This window comes from Calliopsis andreniformis, chromosome 7 (assembly GCF_051401765.1).
Source record: "Calliopsis andreniformis isolate RMS-2024a chromosome 7, iyCalAndr_principal, whole genome shotgun sequence".
Taxonomy (NCBI): Eukaryota; Metazoa; Arthropoda; class Insecta; order Hymenoptera; family Andrenidae; genus Calliopsis; species Calliopsis andreniformis.
In genome coordinates this window covers 13037315-13058998 of record NC_135068.1, presented here as the reverse complement: position 1 = coordinate 13058998, position 21684 = coordinate 13037315, and the positions used below count along the sequence as shown (strand labels likewise).

Sequence of the window (21684 nt, the reverse complement as noted above, 5' to 3'; positions counted from 1 at the left end):
GAAGCTGCCTTTTCGTAAATATTAATGCGCCTGCTCTCTTCGTGCCGCCGTGGGACAGGTAATTATTTACAAATCCCTGGGGATATCAGGGACACCAAGAGGAGAGAAAAAAGCGGTATCCTTGGTTTCCTGCTCGTCGAGCCGCGTCGTAAAGCGTTCGATCGTAAAAACGAGAAATTCCACGGTGGTCTTTCGCGACGCGGAATCAGGCGTTCTTATCGGGGCAATTTCGGCTACGTATATTCAATCGGGCTGGTTTATGGGAAAATGTATCTTTGTTGCTGGGCCGTGATAAGCAACGGTGGCTGGTTTACGAGCCAATTATCGGCGGACAGGTCTCGCGCTCTTATCGGCGACGCTGGGCTCGCGGGCCTGATATCTGCTCGAGTTGACGGAGATGCGACAAACATCCATGAAATATCGATCATTTAAGGACGAGCTGGGACGTCGATGCAGATGGAAACAGGCGATATGGAATGTAATTGGTTCTGTTGGAACCGTCTGTCGAGGGTGGGTCTTCATATTTGCGAGTCTTTAGAAAATTCTGGGTTTGTAGGGAACCTTCTTTCGACTCTAAGGTGATTAATCAATGCACAGGTGCGGGCGTTTATCTCGGGGATTTTGGAGTGCTTAATGGAGAAATATAATTCAGAAGAATTAGAATGCTCGCTGGAGAAATGGTTGGCGAAAAAAGTGAACAATCTCTGGGGCTGTTCCGAAGGATTAAACAACTTACTGAGACGAACGAGGCGAATTATGAATCGTTGTTTTCGAAATTAATTCTAGAAATTCTCTGGGTGGTTAAAACTCTCGCGGTGATGGTGGAAGAAATTGAAAAGTCGTGTCGGTGGACTTCAAAACAGGATTTTTAATTAAAAAATATCGAGCAATTAAAATACTCGAGGAATTCTGCCCTGTGGAGGATGTGGAACAGTTCTGGAGTCTTTTCTTCTTATTTGTCTCTGGAGCGCTGAATTTTTGCAACTTACAAGTGTTTTCTTTTTAAACAGACACCTTCGTTTCCTGTCTGAAGCGTATGGAAGAGCGTCGCGAAACTTGTCGACAAATCCAACTACCTCCAGAAGCCTGCGCCACGTTTGAAACATTTATGGCGATGAAACAATGCTTTGTACGCTCGAAAAGAAACAATTCCGAGGACTTTCGTAGCACAAAGGAGCATGTGGGCACCTAAAAAGCATTCCACTGGGAGAAAACTTTCGAAATTGTCCCGAAGTGGGTGGAGGAGCGAACAGAAGAAACTTTGGGAGAAACAGTCGTTGGATTCTGTAATTCTTCAATAATAAAGTTTCACTGGGTCGATTCCTTTTTCTGAGGCAATATTGCGTGCGACACAACAGGATTGATAATAAAAGTATGTAGAAAAGGGAGCTACAGATAAACCATTTTCTTGAATTAAACAGCAGAATCCCCAAGAAATGCAATTAGCAAAAGATGTCACAATTCCTCTCAGTCAATAAACTATCAGAAATGGAAACGCCGGGAAGCAGAAATCGAAACTAGCATTAATTAGGCGGGCTGATCATAAATTTGAATGATCCGAGAAGAGCAACAGGGACGAGCTCATGCAAATTTCATGCTAAGACGCTCGATAAACACGACTGGTGGTCACAGTCTCGTCGAATTTATTTCCAACATCCTGCCCAGTCGAGCGTTAATTAAGCTCTGACAGCAGGGCAAATATAGCGAGTCGGGACGTCCGCCACAGAAGAGACGGCAAGAAAGAAGAGGGGATGGAGTTTATTAGGACTCCCATATTTACCAGAGCTCAGAATCCTCTGAACGATGCAGCGTTGCAATCGATCACAAAATACAGAAACTCTGGACGCTATCAAAAAGCAAGCCCACTTTGCTCCACAGATTCCTCTTATTTCCCCTTCAGCGAGGACTACCTCGACCATAACCGTATCCTACCACGTCTCCGACAAGACTGAACCCCTGGCAAGTCTCCATCTTTAAAACCCAGCAGATCAACTGCACCCAGCATCGCCTGCACTCGAACCAGCTCAGCCCTCCACTTCAGCGTCCCTCTTCCAGAGTGAAACTGGAAGCTGGATGGGTCAGTGGAGGAACTGGCAGCCCTGGAAGATTCAATTCCTCGCTGCAGCTGACTGGTCCCGCGCGCTAACTTTTTCCTCGGCTCATTCGAATTCGCCATCAGCGAGGGCGGCTTAAATAAATGAAACGGTGTCGCCAAGGCAGGCGTAGCAACCCTGTAAATGACGCGGCTTATCGGTCGTTCTGGGGCAACCATACCCTTTCTAATCCCGCTCCTCGGCGAGGCGCGACGATGAATGATTTATGCCAGCCAGCGTGCAGCTCAACCATTGCAAAGTGTCGACGAGAGGGAAATTTGTCGGGCTTGAGGCAACGAAGCAGAGGAGAAACTGAAGAGGAGAGTTCCTGCCTTTATTTGCTGGATATTATTCCTGGGCGAATGATGAGTCTGCAGTGGGTCAGGGAACTCTTTCACGCGCCTTCTTCAACTTTCCCATTTAGAGATCTGGGGTACGATAATGGTGACGATTTTCACCTGTTTCTCTTCGTGTTGTTTGTCTTTTCTCCTCGATTCAAGGCCATTTATCGACTCCACTTTGTGCAATTTCAGCTGCGCTAATTTCGCGCAAACAAGCTACCCAATATAAAAGGCGTAGGCAGGAATTATCCACGTTTTAATTTACCAGATAAACACTTTAAATTGCGCAACGAGTCCAGTAATTAAAAGCTGTCCAAATTAAGCCACAGTTGGTTGTGACTGTTCTACCGTAAAAATCAATTGCCGCTCGCTAAATCATTCATGTTCATTATTGGGCCCGATCGTTCTCTCTGATTTTTATTCATTAACGAACAACGAACGATCTACTGGGGAATTGGGTGCGCTGCGGAGCGATCGGTTGGTGAACAATTGGTCTGGTTAATGGGAAACATCTAATTTCGGGAAAAAATTCGACGTTCTAATTGGAAATAACTTTCACAACTTTTTGCACTCTTCTGAAATTCTGTTTAAAAAAATTGTGCAAACTGCCGCAGAGATATTCTCCGCGCGTAATTGTCAAAGGAGGTTGGAAATTGAAACAAAGTTAAGCAAGAGCGCTCGAATTTAAATAAAATTCAGCGACGCAATTTAAACGGACAAGAAGTCTGTATTAAATATTCCTTCGCGGAATATTAATCCGAGATCGCTGGGGAGCAGGATTTTAAAGTGCCACTAAATCTCACCTGATGACTTCTGAAGAAATAAAAAGCCCGTATACCCCTCGCGAACGCACTGACAGTTTATTAAACTGAAATTTGTGGATCAACGTTGTCCCGTGAAATAATTCCATCCAGCGCGATACCTTCGCCTCGAAAGAATTACTGTCCCAAAGGGTTCATATCTTCCGCTTTGTCCCAGCCTCGTGGGCTCGTGGCGGGTGGGAGGGTAAATAAGCAAAAGAAATTAAAATAAAAGAAACGAGAGAATATCTCTTGTTGCGAGAGCATTGCGTCCCCCTCGAGGGTTAATATTCTCTATTTTGTTTTGCTGCGTGGCCAAGTGAAATGAAAAGCAAACGGAGCGAACAGGAACGAAGGAAAGCTACATCCATAGCTGGGTGCAAGTTCGAACGTATTGCATTATTCAGAAATGAATTCCAGAGAGGCTGGAAAATTCACAAATTAATTAGAATATTATAAGCAGAAGTAAGCCATTTCCATAAATTCGAGAAATCAAGCAGAATTTCTGAGGTCTGTTCATGACAGTCCACTTCTACTTTCTCGAAAGAGGAGTCTCTAAATGGTCGTATGTTGCTTCAGAGATTGAATAGGACCCAGAAAGGGAAGAATTCTGAGCCATTCGCGGAGGGAAAGCAATCGTAACCAGAAGACCAGTATCGGGGCTCCAGGAAAGCGAGAAAAAGGCGTGGCGAGTGTGCACCTGGTTGAAAACACGTAACGAGAGTGGGCTTCTCCAGGAGGAGCGGTGCTTCAGTTAAGCAGTTACTTTGGAGGATCGGTAGCACTTAATTCGCGGCGCCCGACGGGAAAGTGCTCTTTTGCCCCCCGGGGGACTTTTCACACGCCTCTTAAGCGTATGCTTAAACGTGGCAGCGAGCGATACGCGGGGCTCGCTATAGGCGGGGTAGCTTGAAATATCGGGGCTTTTACCCGGTGACAGGAACGAAACACCGAGCTTCGTGGCTCGACGGTCGATCGAGGGAAGTGAGTTCCGCGGCTTTGGCCCTTTCGCCTTTTCGACCAAATTTATACCCACTGAACCCTGCGGAAATCTTCTCGACTTATCTACAAACCAAGCTTACTAGACTATGGATGTTTTATGCAAAGATACAGTAGAGCTACCAGAGAAGTATCACGAGATTGAAGAGTAAAAATTGTACAACTTTGAACTGCTGTAATTTCGTGAAAAAACACTGTACAGAGATGAGCCTGGACTCATTTCACACGGCAAAGCCTCTACTTTAATATGCCTGAATTAAAATTGTTCGACAAAAATTCTCCATTCCAAGATTCACTGAGAAAGAGAGGGTGGTTTTTGTCAAATTCTTCTCTAACTTCAGAAGACTTTCAGGAAGCTGATAAATTTTTTTTGCGATCTTTTCTATAAGGATATTGAAGTCTGAACCCTCCCTTGTAGAATGAGACCCTAGCGAGTGCTCTGCGATTTTTTTTCGCCGAGATATCGAAGTCTGAATGAAAAGTGAGCCTCCAGCATCTGAATCACGAAGTGATCCAGCCCCCCAAAAAGTAGTCAATCTTTGAGCTCCTGTATCTTCGTCAAAAAAAATCGCTGGGAGGTGAGCCTGGTCTCATCTTATAAGGTAAAGCCTCTACTTTAACATCCCTTAGTTGAACTTGTCCAAAAAAAATTGTCCATTCCAGGACTCTCTGCGAAAGAGGGGGTGGTTTCTGCCAAATTCTTCAATAACTTCCGAAGACTGTCAGGAAGCTGATAAATTTTTCTTGCGATCTTTTCTACAAGGATATTGAAGTCTGAACCCTTCCCTGTGGAATGAGACCTTAGCGAGTGCTCTGCGATGTTTTTTTGCCGAGATATCGAAATCTGAATGAAAAGTGAGCTTCGAGCATCTGAATCACGAAGTGATCCAGCCCCCCAAAAAGTAGTCAATCTTTGAGCTGCTGTATCTCTGTCAAAAAAAATCGCAGCGGGGTCAGCCTGGTCTCATTCGAAAGGACAAAGCCTCTACTTTAACACTCCTGAGTTGAACTTCGTCGAAAAAAATTCTCCACTCCATGACATGCCGACAACGAGAGGGCTGTTTCTCGGCGAATGTTTTCTATCTTTAGACGACTGCCAGGCACTCAATGAATTTTTTCTGCGATCTTCATTGAAGGAACTGTGAAGCAGGAACCCTTCCCTGTAGAATGAGACCACGGCGAGTGCTCTGCGATTTTTTTTCGCCGAGATATCAATGTCTGAGTGAAAAGTGAGCCTCCAGCATCTGAATCACGAAGTGATCCAGCCCCCCAAAAAGTACTCAATCTTTGAGCTCATGTATCTCCGTCAAAAAAAATCGCTGGGAGGTGAGCCTAGTCTCATCTTATAGGGCAAAGCCTCTACTTTAACACTCCTGAGTTGAACTTTGTCGAAAAAAATCCTCCACTGCATGACACGCCGAGAAAGAGAGGGCTGTTTCTCTGCGAATGTTTTCTAACTTTAAACAACTGCCAGTCATTCAACGAATTTTTTCTGCGATCTTTTTTAGAGGAGGAGTGAAGTAGGAACCCTTCCCTGTCGAATGAGACCACGGTGAGTGCTCTGCGATTTTTTTTTACCGAGATATCGAGGTCTGAGTGAAAAGTGAACCTGCAGCCTCTGAACCAGGCAGCGCTCCAGAGGCCGAAAAAGTAGTCAAACTTTGAGCTGCTGTATCTTCGTAAAAAAAAATCGTTCGGAGGTGAGCCTGGTCTCATTTGAAAGGGTGAAGCTTCTACTTTAACACTGATGAACTGAACTTGTCCAAAAAAAATTGTCCACTCCAGGATACTCTGAGAAATAGGAGGTGGTTTCTGCCAAATTCTTCTCTAACTTCAGAAGACTGTCAGGAAGCTGATAAATTTTTCTTTTGATCTTTTCTAGATGAGTATTGAATCCTGATCCTTCCCCTGTGGAATGAGACCTTAGCGAGTTCTTTACGATTTTTTTTCCCCGAGTTATCGTTGTCTGAATGAGAAATGAGCCTAGAGCCTCAGAATTACTTAGTGATCCAGAGCCAGAAAAAGTGGCCTAATTTTGGGCTGCTGTAACTCCGTCAAAAAAAATCGCAGGGAGATGAGCCTGGTCTCATTCTAAAGTGCAAAGCCTCTACTTTGACACCCCTGAATTGAATTTCTGGAAAAAAAATTTTTTAGTCGGCTGCAGTCCGAGATAGAGAGGATGATTCTTTCTCTGAAAATTTCCCTGGAACGATTTCTACACCGTATAACCCACACTAAGTATCCCAAAGAGCCTCATGCGACTCCTAAGTCATCGTTACTATATGCAGAAGTTCGAAGGATCAATACTCGGGTAGCAATAACTCGCAATTAGCTCGCGTTCGAAGATTTAAAAGGGAACGTGATGGAAGTTAAGCGACGCGGAAGGATCCAGGGTAGACCGGCTGAATTCAAGCCGTAAAGTTAACACCCCGTGCTAAGACGAGAGCTGCTAGCCGGAAAGTAATGTCTTTGAGTAGTAGTTTTATCTCGGACGTTAAATCATTGCATTTCACGGGATGCTGGTGGATGAACCCCGTTCCCCTACTCGCGACGAGATGAACGCTTCCAGCCGAATTCCGCTCGCGTCTTTGTCTCTATTTCTTCCCGGTGACTTTCGCAGACTGATAGACGCTGAGATAGAGAGCCGAGAATTACTGTGGCAGTAACTGCGGATCGTTGGATATTCCGTTGGCAGTGATGTATAATGAAAGACAAGATATGAAGACCCACAGAGTCTCGAAGAAGAAGTCCACGCAATTTCGCCTCTCGCCTCTGGAGAGTTGAGGTTTTTACCGAACCTCTACTTTTTCAGAAGAATACATTTCCTTGCAACGCTCTATAAAATAGTTAAGACCTTTTTAGGGGAGACGCTCGAGTGCATGACTTTAACTACTTGCAGAGCCGAGTTCGCGAGAATGAAGATTCTTCAAGACGATGTCCCATGAAGTTATGGACACCCTTTTGCTTCAGGGGGACGCTTCTCAGATTATAGTTAAATCAGGTCTGAGACTCGTGCCCGAAAAATGATAGACTTAGGGGTGCAAACTACGTATTCTTCGGCCATGTGGTCGCAATGAAATCTGACTTTACGTTGACGCAGACGTCGAAATCAAAACGATCGAAGCTCGATTCACTCCGTGCCACGTAGCTCGCCCCCGTGGCGATGCCATTACGAGTCGAGGTCTCCCCTTTGCTCGTCAAATCTACCATAAAGACCACCCCTTTCTACTCCTTTTTGTCCCTCTCATTTACCACGATCTCCACGCCCCCTCACGGCACGTACTCGCTGGCATTGCGCAAGCAAGGCGATAAAACATGGGATTACCTGTAGGGGCTAGAAAAAGACGCCTCGTCAACACCAGGGTTTATTCTATTTCGCTATTTTCCTATCTTCGCGAGAGCTCGCGAAAATCCTGCAGAGTTTTTCAAGGAATTTCGACGCAGGTCCAGAACGAGAGTAAAATATTATCCCTAGGGTTGTTTCTCGCTGATAGAAAGATTTGATTGCCGCTCGAGAGCTGACTCATTCTCGCCAGGCTGAAATAGTTGCGCCTCTGCTAAGTCTGTAGCTCCTGGCTCCAATTAACATCCCGAGCGGCGGCGTGGGACCAAATGCAAGGAAAAAACGCATCGACGCGCGTAAATCGCGATACAAAAGTCGTGGGGAAGCACAGCACGCGTCGATTTTCGAGTCGGCGCGCTTTCGAGAGCAGCCGACCGCCGCGTCAAAGCTCGCTTCGAAATTCCACTCTGCTCGCCCTCGAAACACCTACGGGTTGCACGTGCCAGTTTCGAGACGCTTGTTAGGCGATCTACCCCTGACAACTGGGAACTGCTTCACGAGGGTGCATACGCAAACGCTGGGGAAATGTCTTTGAATATTCTGCAGGATTAAAAACCTTCGAAAAAATTCTAGCGAACATTTCCAAAGCTGATCTAAAATTTCTGCTTCTGTTTCTCAATCGTGGGGCTCGATGGGTTACCCCAGGACTACGTGTGAACGTAATAATCTCAGTGAAGGCAGCAGTATCGTAGTGTTAAAACTGCAGCGAGATGTGACGACCATTTCGAGCTGTTCCATTTAGGGGAGCAGGTAATAAAGCAAAGACTGGACGAAACCTGATATGTACGAGTCCAGCAGAGCGAGCAGGGCGAATGAGGTGAGATATACGTGCTATATGAGCGCGATGACTTAGATCTACCGACCAATTCTTTATTCCCCGACGTCCTTTCGAGGTCAGACCTCTCGCCACTTCATGGACATGCTTTACGGTCAGTTTAAATCGCTGCTGCTTTAACCCCGTTAATACGAACATCGCGGTAATCGAGTTTGCGCGGCTTATTGTTCCATAAAGAACGAAAATCGCCTGGGAAAATATAGCTGGTTGTAGGATACCTATTCTTCTACCAGAGTCATTATCTCCTCTCTCTTCCTAGTCCATTATAGTATTAGAGGCAGCACTGAATTTTTTAGAAGCATTTCACGAGCACGAAGTATGTTTGTATGTAGGAAATGGAATGTTTAATCGAATCGCGTAATCGAGTTTAATCGAAATGGTACCTTGAAATACTTCACGCAGAAACAGAATCACAATTATTAATTAACTGTCCGTTATTCGATTATACTCGTTATTTATTCACTGGAAGATTAATCCCTAGAATCCCTCGAAACTGACGCGCTAATATATTTCCGATATTTCGGTAATTAGTGGTGACGTTCGGTCACGGTTTTCGCGATTAGAATAACAAAAAGGGATATCAAAGCGGATTGCAGGGGGTGGCTCGACGTGACGAACAATCAAAAACCGTGAGAGTGTAATCTGCTTAATGAGTAACAAATTCAGTGCCGTTAATAAAAGGCACTCTGCTAATCAACTCTGGCAGAGACTTCGAGGAAAAACCTCTGCCGCGTTTTTGCCGTGTTAAACGAAATTCCGCAGTGGAAAAATTACTACGTTCTCACAGTCGTAACTATAATACTAATTCCGCGGGAAAAACAAAGTGTGCGATAAAAGCGAGGGTGTGCAGAGAAGGCCCGATCGTATCAGAACTTTCCGCTATTTATTCATCGATCTCGTCCGCCGTGCAATCATCTTGTTCCGCGATATTTCACCGCTTCAAACACGAACTTCCCGTTTCGTGAAAAGTCCGCGAGTCTTAAATACGTTTTATAGGCTATTCACCGCGGAAACGAGGAAAGAATGGACGTGCTTGATTTATGATTTTTTCAAACCCTTTGTTACGCTCCTGCTCCCGCCTTTTACAATCTCCCTCTCTAGTCTATGATTTCAGTTAAATACTATTAATAATACACTGGCTTGTAAATCGTAAAAGGGGAGAAAGAATAATTTCTTTTCAACGAACGAGTGGATACAATGAGATCAAAAATTTATGTGAAACTGGAGCGTCAATGAAAAATTCTGAAAATTTCAGCTTGGTCTATGCGCTTGCTTTTTTATCTTTTTTGTTTGTAAGACAAGCCTCCTCTTTCAACTTTATTGCGAGCTGCATGTTTTTGACCGTGTATTATAGTATAACAATATTCCTGCCAGGAGCATTATGTACTGTCGTTGTTTGACTTATGCAACGGTGTAGCTTTAGAGGCAAGCAAGAAGTCGAGTTTACATTGTTATTAAAAGCTGCTCTCGTTGCGCGATATTTCTTCCTGCCGCGATGCTTTCAGCTTATTTTCCGCGAGGTCACTCGAATTTATTGGAAAATACTCTGCCTCCCATTACTTCTCACGTGTTTCGAATTTTTGGATGCACAGTATTCGCGAATAACTTCAAATTACTCTTGTGAACGATATCCTGATTAAATGAACAGACAGAATTCATATAGAATTACTTTCCAGAACTCACATCTGCACGGATAATCAATCTGACCTTCTAAATAAAGGCTAACTACTTGTCAGCGATAGCTCAGTGGAGGGGCAGTTGCATTCCATGATTATTCATTTTGCTGACGGAGAGAGTTACTTGAGAATTGCATGCACTTTCTATATAAGCTTTCTTGCGTGATTTAAAGACTTCAAAAGTTGAATATTTGAAAATTTGAAAATTTGAAAATTTGAAAATTCAAATATTTGAAAAATTGGAAATTCAAATATTTGAAAAATTGAAAATTTGAAAATTTGTTACGCTAATTTGAAGCACTAATAAAATAGCCTTACACATGTTATAAATGACCTATCGGTAGCCTCAGGTGCATAACTCTGAGTCTGTATCGATGCACCGACGAAATAATAAATTTCTCGCGATCACTCTTGCAGCGTCATCTCGGTAGGTCGCATCCCAAGGTGCAGTACGTTCCCAAAGCCTTCTAGGTGAAGAACACTCGTATTTAATGGCTCCCAACCGATTCAGTTTTCTATTACACGCCGCGCTTGAAGAGATCCGCGATCGTCCTTCGCGATTTATGTCCAACAGACACGACAGATCTATTATGGATCAATAAAACGAGTCGCGGGACGCTGATAGAGACGCTAGGGGGATGCACCGAGGTTCTTGAACTCGTTTGCGACCCAGAACTCGGGGAACAGGCGCGATTCATTTGGAGCGTCGATCAATGACCGAATCGTGCGTCGATGCAGCGACTCTAGGACCTGAGTCCTCGTTCCTTTGAGAATTCCTCTGCCTCTTACCCTCTCATGCACTCGCGAGAAAGATTCTGTCGACCCTTCATTCACGGATCTGGGCGCAGTGATCTCGAGGCTGCAGCTGTTTCGAGATGCACTGCAGGGACGTTTGCCAATGAGATTAGACTCGGGTGTTGGATGAAAGGAATTGTTTTGACAGTTTCATGGTAGCTTCAATACCCCATTGCTACTGAAAGACACCTCACGATCTGTTGCCAAGTTAACTTATTGAGATTTAAAGTGCATTCTGCGGAAGCTAAGATTATCTTTTGTCGAAGAAGGTTGCTCTAAGCCACCTTCACTTTCATCTCGTATCACCGAGGTCTATTCCCAAGGGCCAGCAAATAGCGAAACCTTGTTTCTCAACTCTGCTTCCGATATCTAAAATCCCATCCCAATCGTAAACAACATAATCTATCTTTACTCTTTCGAAACTCTGTGGCTCCTGAGACGCCCCAGCGTCTTAGAGACCCATATCCCAGTTGCAGACTTCATTCGTTCACGAAATATCTAATATCAAAATTATTTCAACCGATAAATCCCTAATAATTATATCTCAATTATCAGTCATTGAAATCCCCATCGCAACATTAAACGCTAAATTCTTTCCATCGAATTAATTGCTTCGTTATGCATGCGTATATCGTTGAATGCTGATACTCATTTACGAGCAGCGTTAACAGCAACGTCAACGAATAACGAAGTAACAATATCGATGCTTCAAAACTCAGCTTTGTTTCGTTCTATTTTCGCGCGGCGTGATCCAAGGCGCAATCAGCAAAAATGAGAGAGCGAGGAGCAAAAAAGCAGGGGAGCAGGGGTTGAAAAGTGCGAGCATCGAGATTGATATTTCGTGTTAACGCTTCTTATTTGTTCGATTACGATAAATCTTCCTCGGTGGGTGGATGAAAAAGGGGAGGAAAGAGGTGTGAAAAAGCTGGACCGAATGCTCGATGGATTATGAATAGTCCTTGGCTGGCGAAAGGGTCGTTCAATCTCTCTTTTTCAATTAGCAACAAGATCAGCGACATCAATCAACCAGCTGCAATGTAACTCAAACCTTTATTACAGCTTTCAAGTTCTTATGGAGGGCTGTGGTAAACCTAATTCGAGTGCTGAAGATATATTTCGAGGATACACTTCGTCTATAATTAGTTTAATTTCAGCTTTTATTTGATGGTTTCTGGAGGGAGGGAGAACTCCTGTTGGAATTTACTAAGGATATTGCTCGTTACGATAACTGTTTCTCATTGCAATAATTGTTCCATTATTTCGCGTGGGGCGCAAGTTGTTCAGCTTTCTGATTACACGCGTAAATTCGAGCCAGCGAACGTAATCTCCCGTGACTTTAAGGAACAATAACGGGGTTAAATATTAGAGCATCTGTGTGCCACCTGTGGCGCACATATTCCAGTACGTATTTCCTATAATCGGCTGCCTCGCGTATCCCATATCCAAGTTTTCCCTTCGCCCTGAGAAAACAGCTTCCGCGATAAGCTCCAACTGCGCGAGCGCGCGAAGCTTCACAATATTCGCGTATAAATTCGACCTGCGCCAACTATTCTCGAATGAAAAATTTAAACTCTTTTCTACCTGATTTCCCGAAATAAAAACTACTCAATTTTTCTCAGAATTTTCTCCCCAGGAAAAGAAATCTTATTTGCAATTCTAAAGGGTCTACTTTCTATGCACGTGTTTCCTTTCTGTGTTTCAAAAAATTATATAACATGTTGCGTAGATTTATTTGAATAACTCCAGAGAAGAATGCACAAATTGTTCTCTTAATTGAATATTATTGAATATAATTGAAAAGTGCAGTACACCCGCGAAGCTAAACGAATCCAAATTGGCGTCTTAAAATCGCCGTTGTCTGTAAAGAGCCTCTTCGCGAATAAAAGGGAGCCCCAAAGGCAGAGATAACTCGGTTATGCGAAAGAACAACAAGAAAACAGTTGTGCAATGCAATTCGTTAAACGCAAAGAAGGGAATCTTGCGTTTCGTGGCCAGTCGACTCTAAACGAGCGAATAAACGCTCTTTCAGCTCGAACTCGCGACGATACTTCCCTTCCCTTAATTATATTCCACCATTTTCCACCCCTCTACCATTTCGCGACCATCCAGAGCAACAAAACGCTCTCTCTCCGTTCGAAGCGCGGGATCTTCCATCGTGAACTCGTCACAGTGAAATTTCCCAGCCAACTGGACACGGCATGGGATTCTATTTTTCTATTTTTAACCCCAGAGAAGCGAAACCACCAGTGAAATTGCGAATTCGAGGGCTTAATTGGGGAGCCGAAAAACGAACCGCTGAGTGAGAACGGAAATGCAAGCAAAGGATGAAATAAAGTGTATTTTTTTATTCCCGAAGAAGGAATTATTGAACGCATAATCCGCCACTCGACAAAGAATAGGATATTCTTTCGGGGGTTGGTGGGAAAATTCAGCGAGAAAATAAATGTATGGCATCGAAGGGGCGATGGGAATAGAGTCGCGGGAAATCGATGTACCGACGCTGGCTTGTTATCGAACCTCTCCTCGATATCTGACCGCTCGTTGGATGCTCCAATGGAGTATCATACGATGGATATATTCGTCGCCTAATACGATCGAGTGTTTGGCGGTAGACTGGACGAAGGGACTGATAAATTGATGGGGATAAGCGTCCAGGAAACTGCGAGAACAGGAATCGTGGAAAGAGTATACGATCGGAGCGGTAAATGAAAAATTTCTACCTCTTCTATTTCTGCACCTATCCACCCAGCTCTCCAAATCGAAATTTCTATTTTCTGGAGAGCGTCGAGTGTTTGATTTCGAAGAATTTCCTTTTGGAGTACCGAATGGCTTATCTAGGTATTACTGAAACTCATTCCTGACTTTATTCAAATTTTATGAACATATCTTATGCAATAATGTTCAGTTCAATTTCAGTTGATTATATTAATTAGTACTCCCTGTACTGATGCTGAAACTGATGCTGGGCTATATTAATATTATTTAAACGAATCTCAGTTGATATCGTTTTATTAGCGCGCCTACTCGTCGCATTCATTAGTTAAACATTAATTGAAAATGTTATCGTTATTGTCGGTCTACGCCATTTAGTAATGCTATATTCAAATTACTGTTGGCTATTCGGATTATTCAGGCCAGAGTATTTTATAAACTTTGTATCGAGAGACTGATTAAATTAGAAGCTAATTCGGAAGATTAATTTCTATTAAAACCAGGAAGGTAAAACAAGTGAAATGACAATAACACGATAATGAAAAACTAAAATTTCTCCCCAAAAGTTCTTTCACGAATTATCTCGTTCTATCTGGAATATCTCAGAACAAGGATCGAGAGTTTCCAGGTCTCAGGTCGTCGACCTGGTGGACAAAGAAGCTCGTTGCAGCGAGCTCGACAGGATGCTAGCCTCTATCCGTCAGTTTCCTTATTAAACTCGAGCTTTCAGAAATTTCTTGCTGTAAAATCGTCGGTCTGGACACAGTCTAGCGTGAAAAGTTGATCAACTTTTTGACGAGCCGCTCTCGTCCGATTCCATTAGCTGGCTGAGACGCGGAGCTGCAGAAACGTTCGTGCAGCGTCCCGACGCCTGCTGTTGCTGCTCTTGATTGTCTGGGTCAGGAGTGCAAGTTCCGACAACTAAAAGTTTGACGGACGACCAGCGCAGGGAGGACTGGGACGAAAAGGGCCACAGTTGGCCCAGTGCTTCTCAAAGATATACCAAAGGGATTAGAGTGATAACAGAAGCTACATAGGTTTCGATCTTGCGACTAATTTTCTGCCCTATTGGATAAGCTGGGTCTTGAAGATATGAATGACAAGTGGGAAAATGAGAATGCTTGAAATAGAAAAATCTCTGCTCTAGGAGGCCAGCAGAATTTATATAAGATGTCTTTTGTCTAAGAGCTGCTTGAATTAAGAAATTCCAGGTGTTTTTTTTCAGCGACTACTAATATGCAAGGAAGATTGCGTAATTCCCGAGCGGTGCTTCCAATATGATCTATGTAACGACGAGCAGAAGTGTCGGAAGCCTTTTTGTCGGTCTATGGTAATTTTGGGATGAATGGAACGCTGTGAGAGACAGACCTACCCTCCTGTATCGGAGACAGCACGGTCGATGGAAATATCGTGCCAGGGATTATTTACATTTCAAACTGTGGAATCAGAACGCGTCCAACTCTCAGGAGGAATAATCTTTTTTAAGTTTTCGGAGATGCTGGATGGAAGAACCGATGCCCGATCGGAGAAAATTACGAATATTAAAAAGCAACTTGCTTCTAAAGCCTCTTATATCTGAAACTCTAAATATCGTGTACTCTAAAATCTATTTCTATTCACAGAATCAGTAAACCTTCCTCCCATGCTAGAGCAGAGTTTCAGGAACACTGGCCTGTCGAGAAATCGAACAGCAAGGGGCTGATAATCGGAAGAGGGAAGGGGAGCCCTACGCGAGCATCACAGGGGTGTATTGCCACCCTTAAACGACCACGAGATTGGCATGCATCACGTTTAACGAGCGAAATGAAAGATTTCGCGGCACGATAGCAACGTCTGATCCCTCACTTGAGAGCAATTACCGACTCTGCTAACTTCGCCGCAGAGATTTCAGATATTCACGAGGGGAATACACTTTAATGACGGCCATTATGGGATCGTTAGAAAATTATCTATTAAGCGACAGTAAAAAGAAAGTTCATTATCCTGGCGAGCGGGGCGAATCTCAATCCCGTGCTACTGAATTTATGGTTATATTAGTTGTTCAAGTGTCTGCTCCTAGCTCGCGTAAAATCGTTATGGCGCTCGGCAAACTTTTCGAGCCGTTTGATCGAACTTCTTGCTCGTGAAATGGAAGGATGATTGAATTCGAATCCTCAAACTGTTGCGTCTTAAGTCAGAATGGGAGAAAATAGTATCATATTTTACGAGCTTCACTCTTCTGATTGTGAGTGACTAACAAGCAATATCTCCTCAATTATTAAAAGAATATCTCGAAGCTCCAAGTAAGAAAGGAGATTTCGACTTCTAAGAGCAGACCTTGAACAATTCCCAGCACAGTGTTCCCTCGTCACTAAATTTTTAAATAACAAAAATGAACTATTTAAAGAGATTGACTTTCTTGAATTCAACCTGGTAGCTGGAGGAAGAAATAAAAAATAATCCATGTCCTATTCCATTGTGTCTGGAGCCCAGACCTACACAACTAGGACACTCCTTATTTCTTTCCCCATCTCTCAATTTTTCCCTCCTGTACCCAAGGAGTTCATGCAGTTCCCTACAGATTTCTTATCAATGATTCGCGAATCCGAGCAAAGGGAACACTGCACTCGCCATAAAACTCCATGCAATAAATAAAATCAGCATGCATCAGACTGACTCACCGCTCAGGTAGAAGTGGCTGGTGCTGTTGTACAAATTGGTGACGATTGGTTTGATGTTATCAAAGGTGATGGTTTTCAGCTGATTATCCCTGAGGTCGAGGAAGTAGATGCCAGGTGCGCCAGCGAGGAAGTCTGGTCCCAGAGTGATGAGTTTGTTCCGGCCCAGTCGAAGTTTCCTCAGGTTCCTCATGCCATCCAGCGCCTTCTCAGATATGTACACGATCTCGTTCTGGCCCAGGTCAAGTTCACGAAGCGACGGCATCTCGATGAACGTCTTCTCGCCCACCATGTCGATGAGATTGTTGCGGAGGTCCAGCCTGACCAAGTTCCTCAGCCCATGGAAACTGTCGCCTGTGATCACCTTGATCTGATTCTCATAGAGCTCGAGCTCCTCTAAGGACGTGAGGTACTTGAACGCCCTGTCGTGCAGCGTGCTGATGTTGTTGTGGTTCAATTTCAGGATCTTCATCGACGGCAGGTTGACGAAAGTGTCTCTGCGGGGCAAACGAGACAAGTTGAATGGACTAGGCGACAGAGGCACATGAGAGACACTGCGAGGCAGCTTCATCGAAGAAATTCTAAGGGGATGGGGACGCGGCACGAGCTTTATGACCGTGTTAATGGCGCCTAGGAAGTTCAACGTACTTGCACGGCAAATTGAATGGGCGCCTGTGTCTCTTTAGAGTTTGCATTTCGCGGACGGAGTGGCCTCGTGAGCTTCTGTCGCCAAATGTGCATCGCTCCTTCTCGATTCTGCTCTTTGATCGCGCGTAAGTTCGGTAGGACAGCGACACTTGCATTGTAGCGCAGGGAATAGCAGCTACTAAAAGTCACGCCAAATTTGTGGAGAATTAAACCAGAGGTCGAACCCAAAACTGGCTGTGGTTTTTGTCGACAGGAGCGAGCACATGTTTACACTGTGGCTGCCAATTCCCAAATGGCTGTTTTTGTCCGACAGGTTCAGCACGCGATGTTGACATTGGGAGACCCCCACCTATATGTATACTAATTAGTCGACGAGTTGTGGGAGCAGTCGAACGCCTTATTATAGGGATTCTGGCTTAATCTCGTTTAATGATGAAGGCGTCTTATCGTCTGAAGCTCGCTGATTCTAGGGAACGACTTCGCGCCGCGAATTCCCCGAGCCACCCTGAACTCGAGAAATTCCACGGTAATTTATCTCCGCGGTATTCCTCGTAAAACGTCCCTATGCACGCCGAAGACGCTTTCAATTTACTCGCGCCGAGTGATTGCCATCGAGACGAGGCATAATTGAACGAATCATTCGGAATTATGAAAGGCGGTGAATGTGGGAGAGTCCCCATCGCTGGAGAGTATTCAGAGACGGAATTCGTGGGTGGGTGGTAAACTAGAAACTAGTATTTTATGCACTCGAGATCGCGGGTAATTCATTTTTGTAGTTTATGGTACGGTTATTGAACGAGTGAAGCAAGTTCCTTCCCGCTGCTTTACTCACTTCCTTCTAGCATGCAAAGGATATTATTTAATCCTATATTCTAAATGATACGAATTTATGTCGACATAGAATAGAATTGTAAGTTGTAGCAAAGCTTGCATCGAGAACAAAATTTGATGTAATAAATATAGTAAAAGTGAATATAGAGCAGTAACAGTACCTGTTGATCTCAGAGATCCTATTCTCGTCCAGGTCGATGAGAGACAAGTTCTTCATGTTCTCAAACGCGTGCATCCTCAGAGTGACAAGAAAATTCCTGCTCAGATTGATCTCTGTTATCGTCGATAAATTGGAGAATGCGTACTCAGCCAGTTCCCTGATCATTGCATACTGCATCGTAAATTTCTGCAAGTTTTTCAGCTGCCTAAGCACCTGGGTGGGTATGTACTGCAAACCGTTCGATGTTTTCACATGAAAGATGAGCTCCTGTAGGTAGATTTGCGAGCTGAAGTAATTCCAGGTGGGGTCGTTGAGATTGAAGGAGTTGAGGACCAGACATTTAGCTGTTGTGGCGTTTCTGATCTCATTGCTATCGCAGTAGCAGAAGATGGGGGCCTGCTGGCTCTCGATGTTGCAAATGTTGATCTCCTTCGTCTCCTTTGCTACCTTTTTCTTCCCCCGAGAGCGCGTCGAAGCTGACAGGCTCGAGGAGAAGAGGGATGTGAGGAGAAGCAACTGAAGGGCAATAGAGATCCAGGGAATTTGCCTCATATTGATCTTCTAGATCTGTAACAATAAATTCATTTGGTTAGAGGCCTTTAAACGTCGCTCGGTTGCCCATTGGCTTATTACAGAGCTGAAAATTATTAATAATATTGACGCGTTCGTTACGAGCATACATATTATTGTATTAATATTAATGGCAACTGTAGAATCATTAACGAGGAATAAAACATCAAAATTGTTCATACAGCTTCGATGGACGTACTACGTTTCGCAATTAATTATAAACTAAACATGTGCATAAAGGCTGGGAATACTGGAAGTATTAATTATTAAAATATAGTTGTTTCGCATGAAATATTGATGGTGATTTATGTTGGCAAATAATTGAAGCGTGGATACAATATTTTCCAATTTTTGAATATATTATATTAAGTACTTGGTTAATAAGCGTAAGATTTGGACAATAAAAATTGAGGCGATAGGAAAATAATTGTCAAAAGTAGAGAAACATACATTCTCCAGATTATTCGATTTTTCCAAATATTAGTCGATTAAATGTGTCAAACATTAATGGTAGGGCATATTAGCAATACAAGATATTGTAAAGCTTCTAAAATATTCGAGAATTCAATCACTAATATGGTGTAAAAAATGCGAGAAACGACGCTATCTTTGTCGACAAGAAATTTCAGAATTCCACTAACCTCTGCTTCAAATTTCTGCAGATTTCAAATCCCTGCAATCAGTTCTATCGTTGACAATCGTCCTATGCACGAATCCCAGTCGAATAATACCGAAATTAATTGATATTCTGCGCAAAAAAGAATCGTACGTAGCCACCTCGATTCCCAGGTTAAAGCGCCACACATCTGCGCAGTAGGATGCGCGTGGGTAAGGAGAGCGCGGAAATGTGACTGTACTACAGACTACAATTATGGTTATTTTTCTTTATTCTACTAACCTCTTGACTCAATTCTTGCAGAATTCATTACACAGATACCAGATCTATAGACAGCAACCATTTTGAAGAGGAATCACGGTCAAATAACGTGAAAATTAATGAATTTTCTGCGGAGAACCTGGACGTGCGACCTCCCCCTTGCTTGCTGGACGCTACTAAGGACCTGCGCAGTAGGATGCGCGGGGGCAAGTAGAAGCGCGCGAAATATGATTCGATCTAACTTATACAAACACTTCTACTCTCTTTCTAAAGACTTTATCTATCTATTTTGATTGTTAATTCTCTAAATAACTAAAATACTTGTTTCTTCTCTATTAAAATTGGCGTAATTAATGTAATTTCGCCCTAGTTTCTTATTTTACTTTAATTTTTCAGTGTTTCTTGTATAAATAATTTATGTTAGGAGCAGAATTCTACTCAATTATTGTAAGAAAATGTTTGCATTAAGTGAAACTGCAAATATTGAAACCTAAAGCCGACAGGTTGAAGAGAAGCTACAAGCAGGCTAGCAATATCGGGATCTGAGCATCCGACCAAGTGTTATGGGACACTGGGAGCGTGGACGTGATCCTTTGGCGACTTCCCTCGAATCGCTCTGTCGTCTCCAGAGGAACTGAGTGGATCAGGGCATGCTTCATCGGTCCAGAAAAATCTTGCCGCGAGCGGGGAAAAAAGGAAGCCAGAAGAGGTGGCGAGGTAACTGGCGTAAAGGCCGTGAAAAAGGTAAAGCAGAGGGGCGGGGGAGCGAAGGTACAAGCCGCAGGAGACCTCACGCTCGCTTGGCCAGGTGTGAGAGACGCAGTCGGCCTTTCACCTGCTTCCCCTTTCCTCTTTTTTCCTCCCTCGACTCCCCCGCAAAACGAAGACGAGCCGAAAAGGGACACCTCGCGGAGTCCCTTTGAAAAATTATCCTCTCAAGTGGAAGCTCGCATAATACCGCGCGAGAGACGCCGTTTGCCTTTTATTTTTCAACTGGCGCCCGACCCGACGCCCGGCGTCGCCTCGTCGCACGCGTCTGCATCGCGACCGTGCGTGTCCTCTCACGGTCACCCCGGCTTTCGCGAGTCTGGAAAATATGCGAGAGGTTTTGTCTCCGCGCTAGACTCTCCTTCCTTTTCTGCCAGGCGAAACTGGCCGATTTTCAGCGAGAAAAGCGGCGGTTTCTGATAAGAAAAATGTGCTGTGACTCGGTTCTTGTGCTCCTCGGGGTGGAAATGCAGAGAGGAAAGTGTGGAATTTTCTTCAGAGAATCGAGAATAAATAAAACCTGTTGGGAGGGTCGTTTCACGCGTGGAAATAAAATAAACACGAGAGAGCTAGAAATTCTGAAATTCTAATTCGTAAAACTGTTTCAATTTTTTATGTTTGTTAGATCGTTCAGGGTATCAAGTATGTTGGTCAGTCGACACGGTCAATTTATCAGCACGCGTTTCTACTTTTTTATCGGGCGGAAGGGCACGGACGTATTTCCCTGTTTTCCTGTTCTGTTTTTTATAATTGAAAATTCGGGTTGCATACATGCAGCGCGTCAGTCCAAGCCACGATGCGCAAAAATAAAAATACCGACGCGTCGTCATACGTTACAGCGAACGGTCCATTAAACAGAATCGTCAGTGAGCCGAACTTTTTTCCCTCCCGCGATATTTTCCCACGAATTTACATACCCTGACACAATGGCGAGGAGACAAGCGTGTTAATTTGCAATCTTTCTTTTCCATCGCCGATCGGCTACTGCTTCCCCAAAATCTGCTCGACTTCTGCATTTTTCCTCCCCTCAGCTAACTGTCTTTACGAAGTCAGGCTAAGTAACATGTTTCTATCACTGCTATCAGAGTCCTCGAATCTGCAAACTGCCAGGCGACTGGAAACGAACCTTCATTGTTCGCGAAGATCCCGAAAGGACGAAACAGGTTGCTAGCCCAGCACTGGAGCAAGAAGCGAAACCGAGAATTTATCGCCAGCATTCGGAAGGAACCAAGGGAAGGAACTGGAAAGAGACAACCTGGAAGCCCAGCGCAGACGTAGGCGGAGCAGAGCCACGGAACTGTTAGCGAGCTAGGAGCAAGGAAATTCGTCTTCCGATTGCTGCCGTTTAGCGAGATACCGATGGAAATCACCGCCCCTGCAGAGAACCCATTGCTTTGGGGGTGTTTTCGGTTCGGGGTTTCCGTCGATCTGCCAAATGGTGCTTTTTTAATGCCAGCCTTGCTGGAATGCGGAGATTCAAATTGCTGGCTCTTGAAGAATACACAGTGAGAGTGGAAGTATTTGTCCCTTTGTTGGGGGAGGAATGCATGTCAGCGTTGAAGCTTATTGCATTACTGCC

At 44.1% G+C, this 21684-nt stretch overlaps 1 protein-coding gene across 1 annotated transcript in view; it reads right to left on the bottom strand.

Annotated features, from left to right (window-relative positions):
- Positions 1-21684, bottom strand: part of Con (leucine rich repeat protein connectin) — a 195196-nt gene that overhangs the window by 58615 nt on the left and 114897 nt on the right. Inside the window, exons 4-5 of the mRNA XM_076382391.1 lie at positions 17892-18457; positions 16255-16748 (exon numbers count right to left, since the gene is read on the bottom strand). Of these exons, the coding sequence (XP_076238506.1) occupies positions 16255-16748; positions 17892-18442 (1045 nt within the window). The 5' untranslated portion in view covers positions 18443-18457. The remainder of the gene's footprint in view (positions 1-16254; positions 16749-17891; positions 18458-21684) is intronic.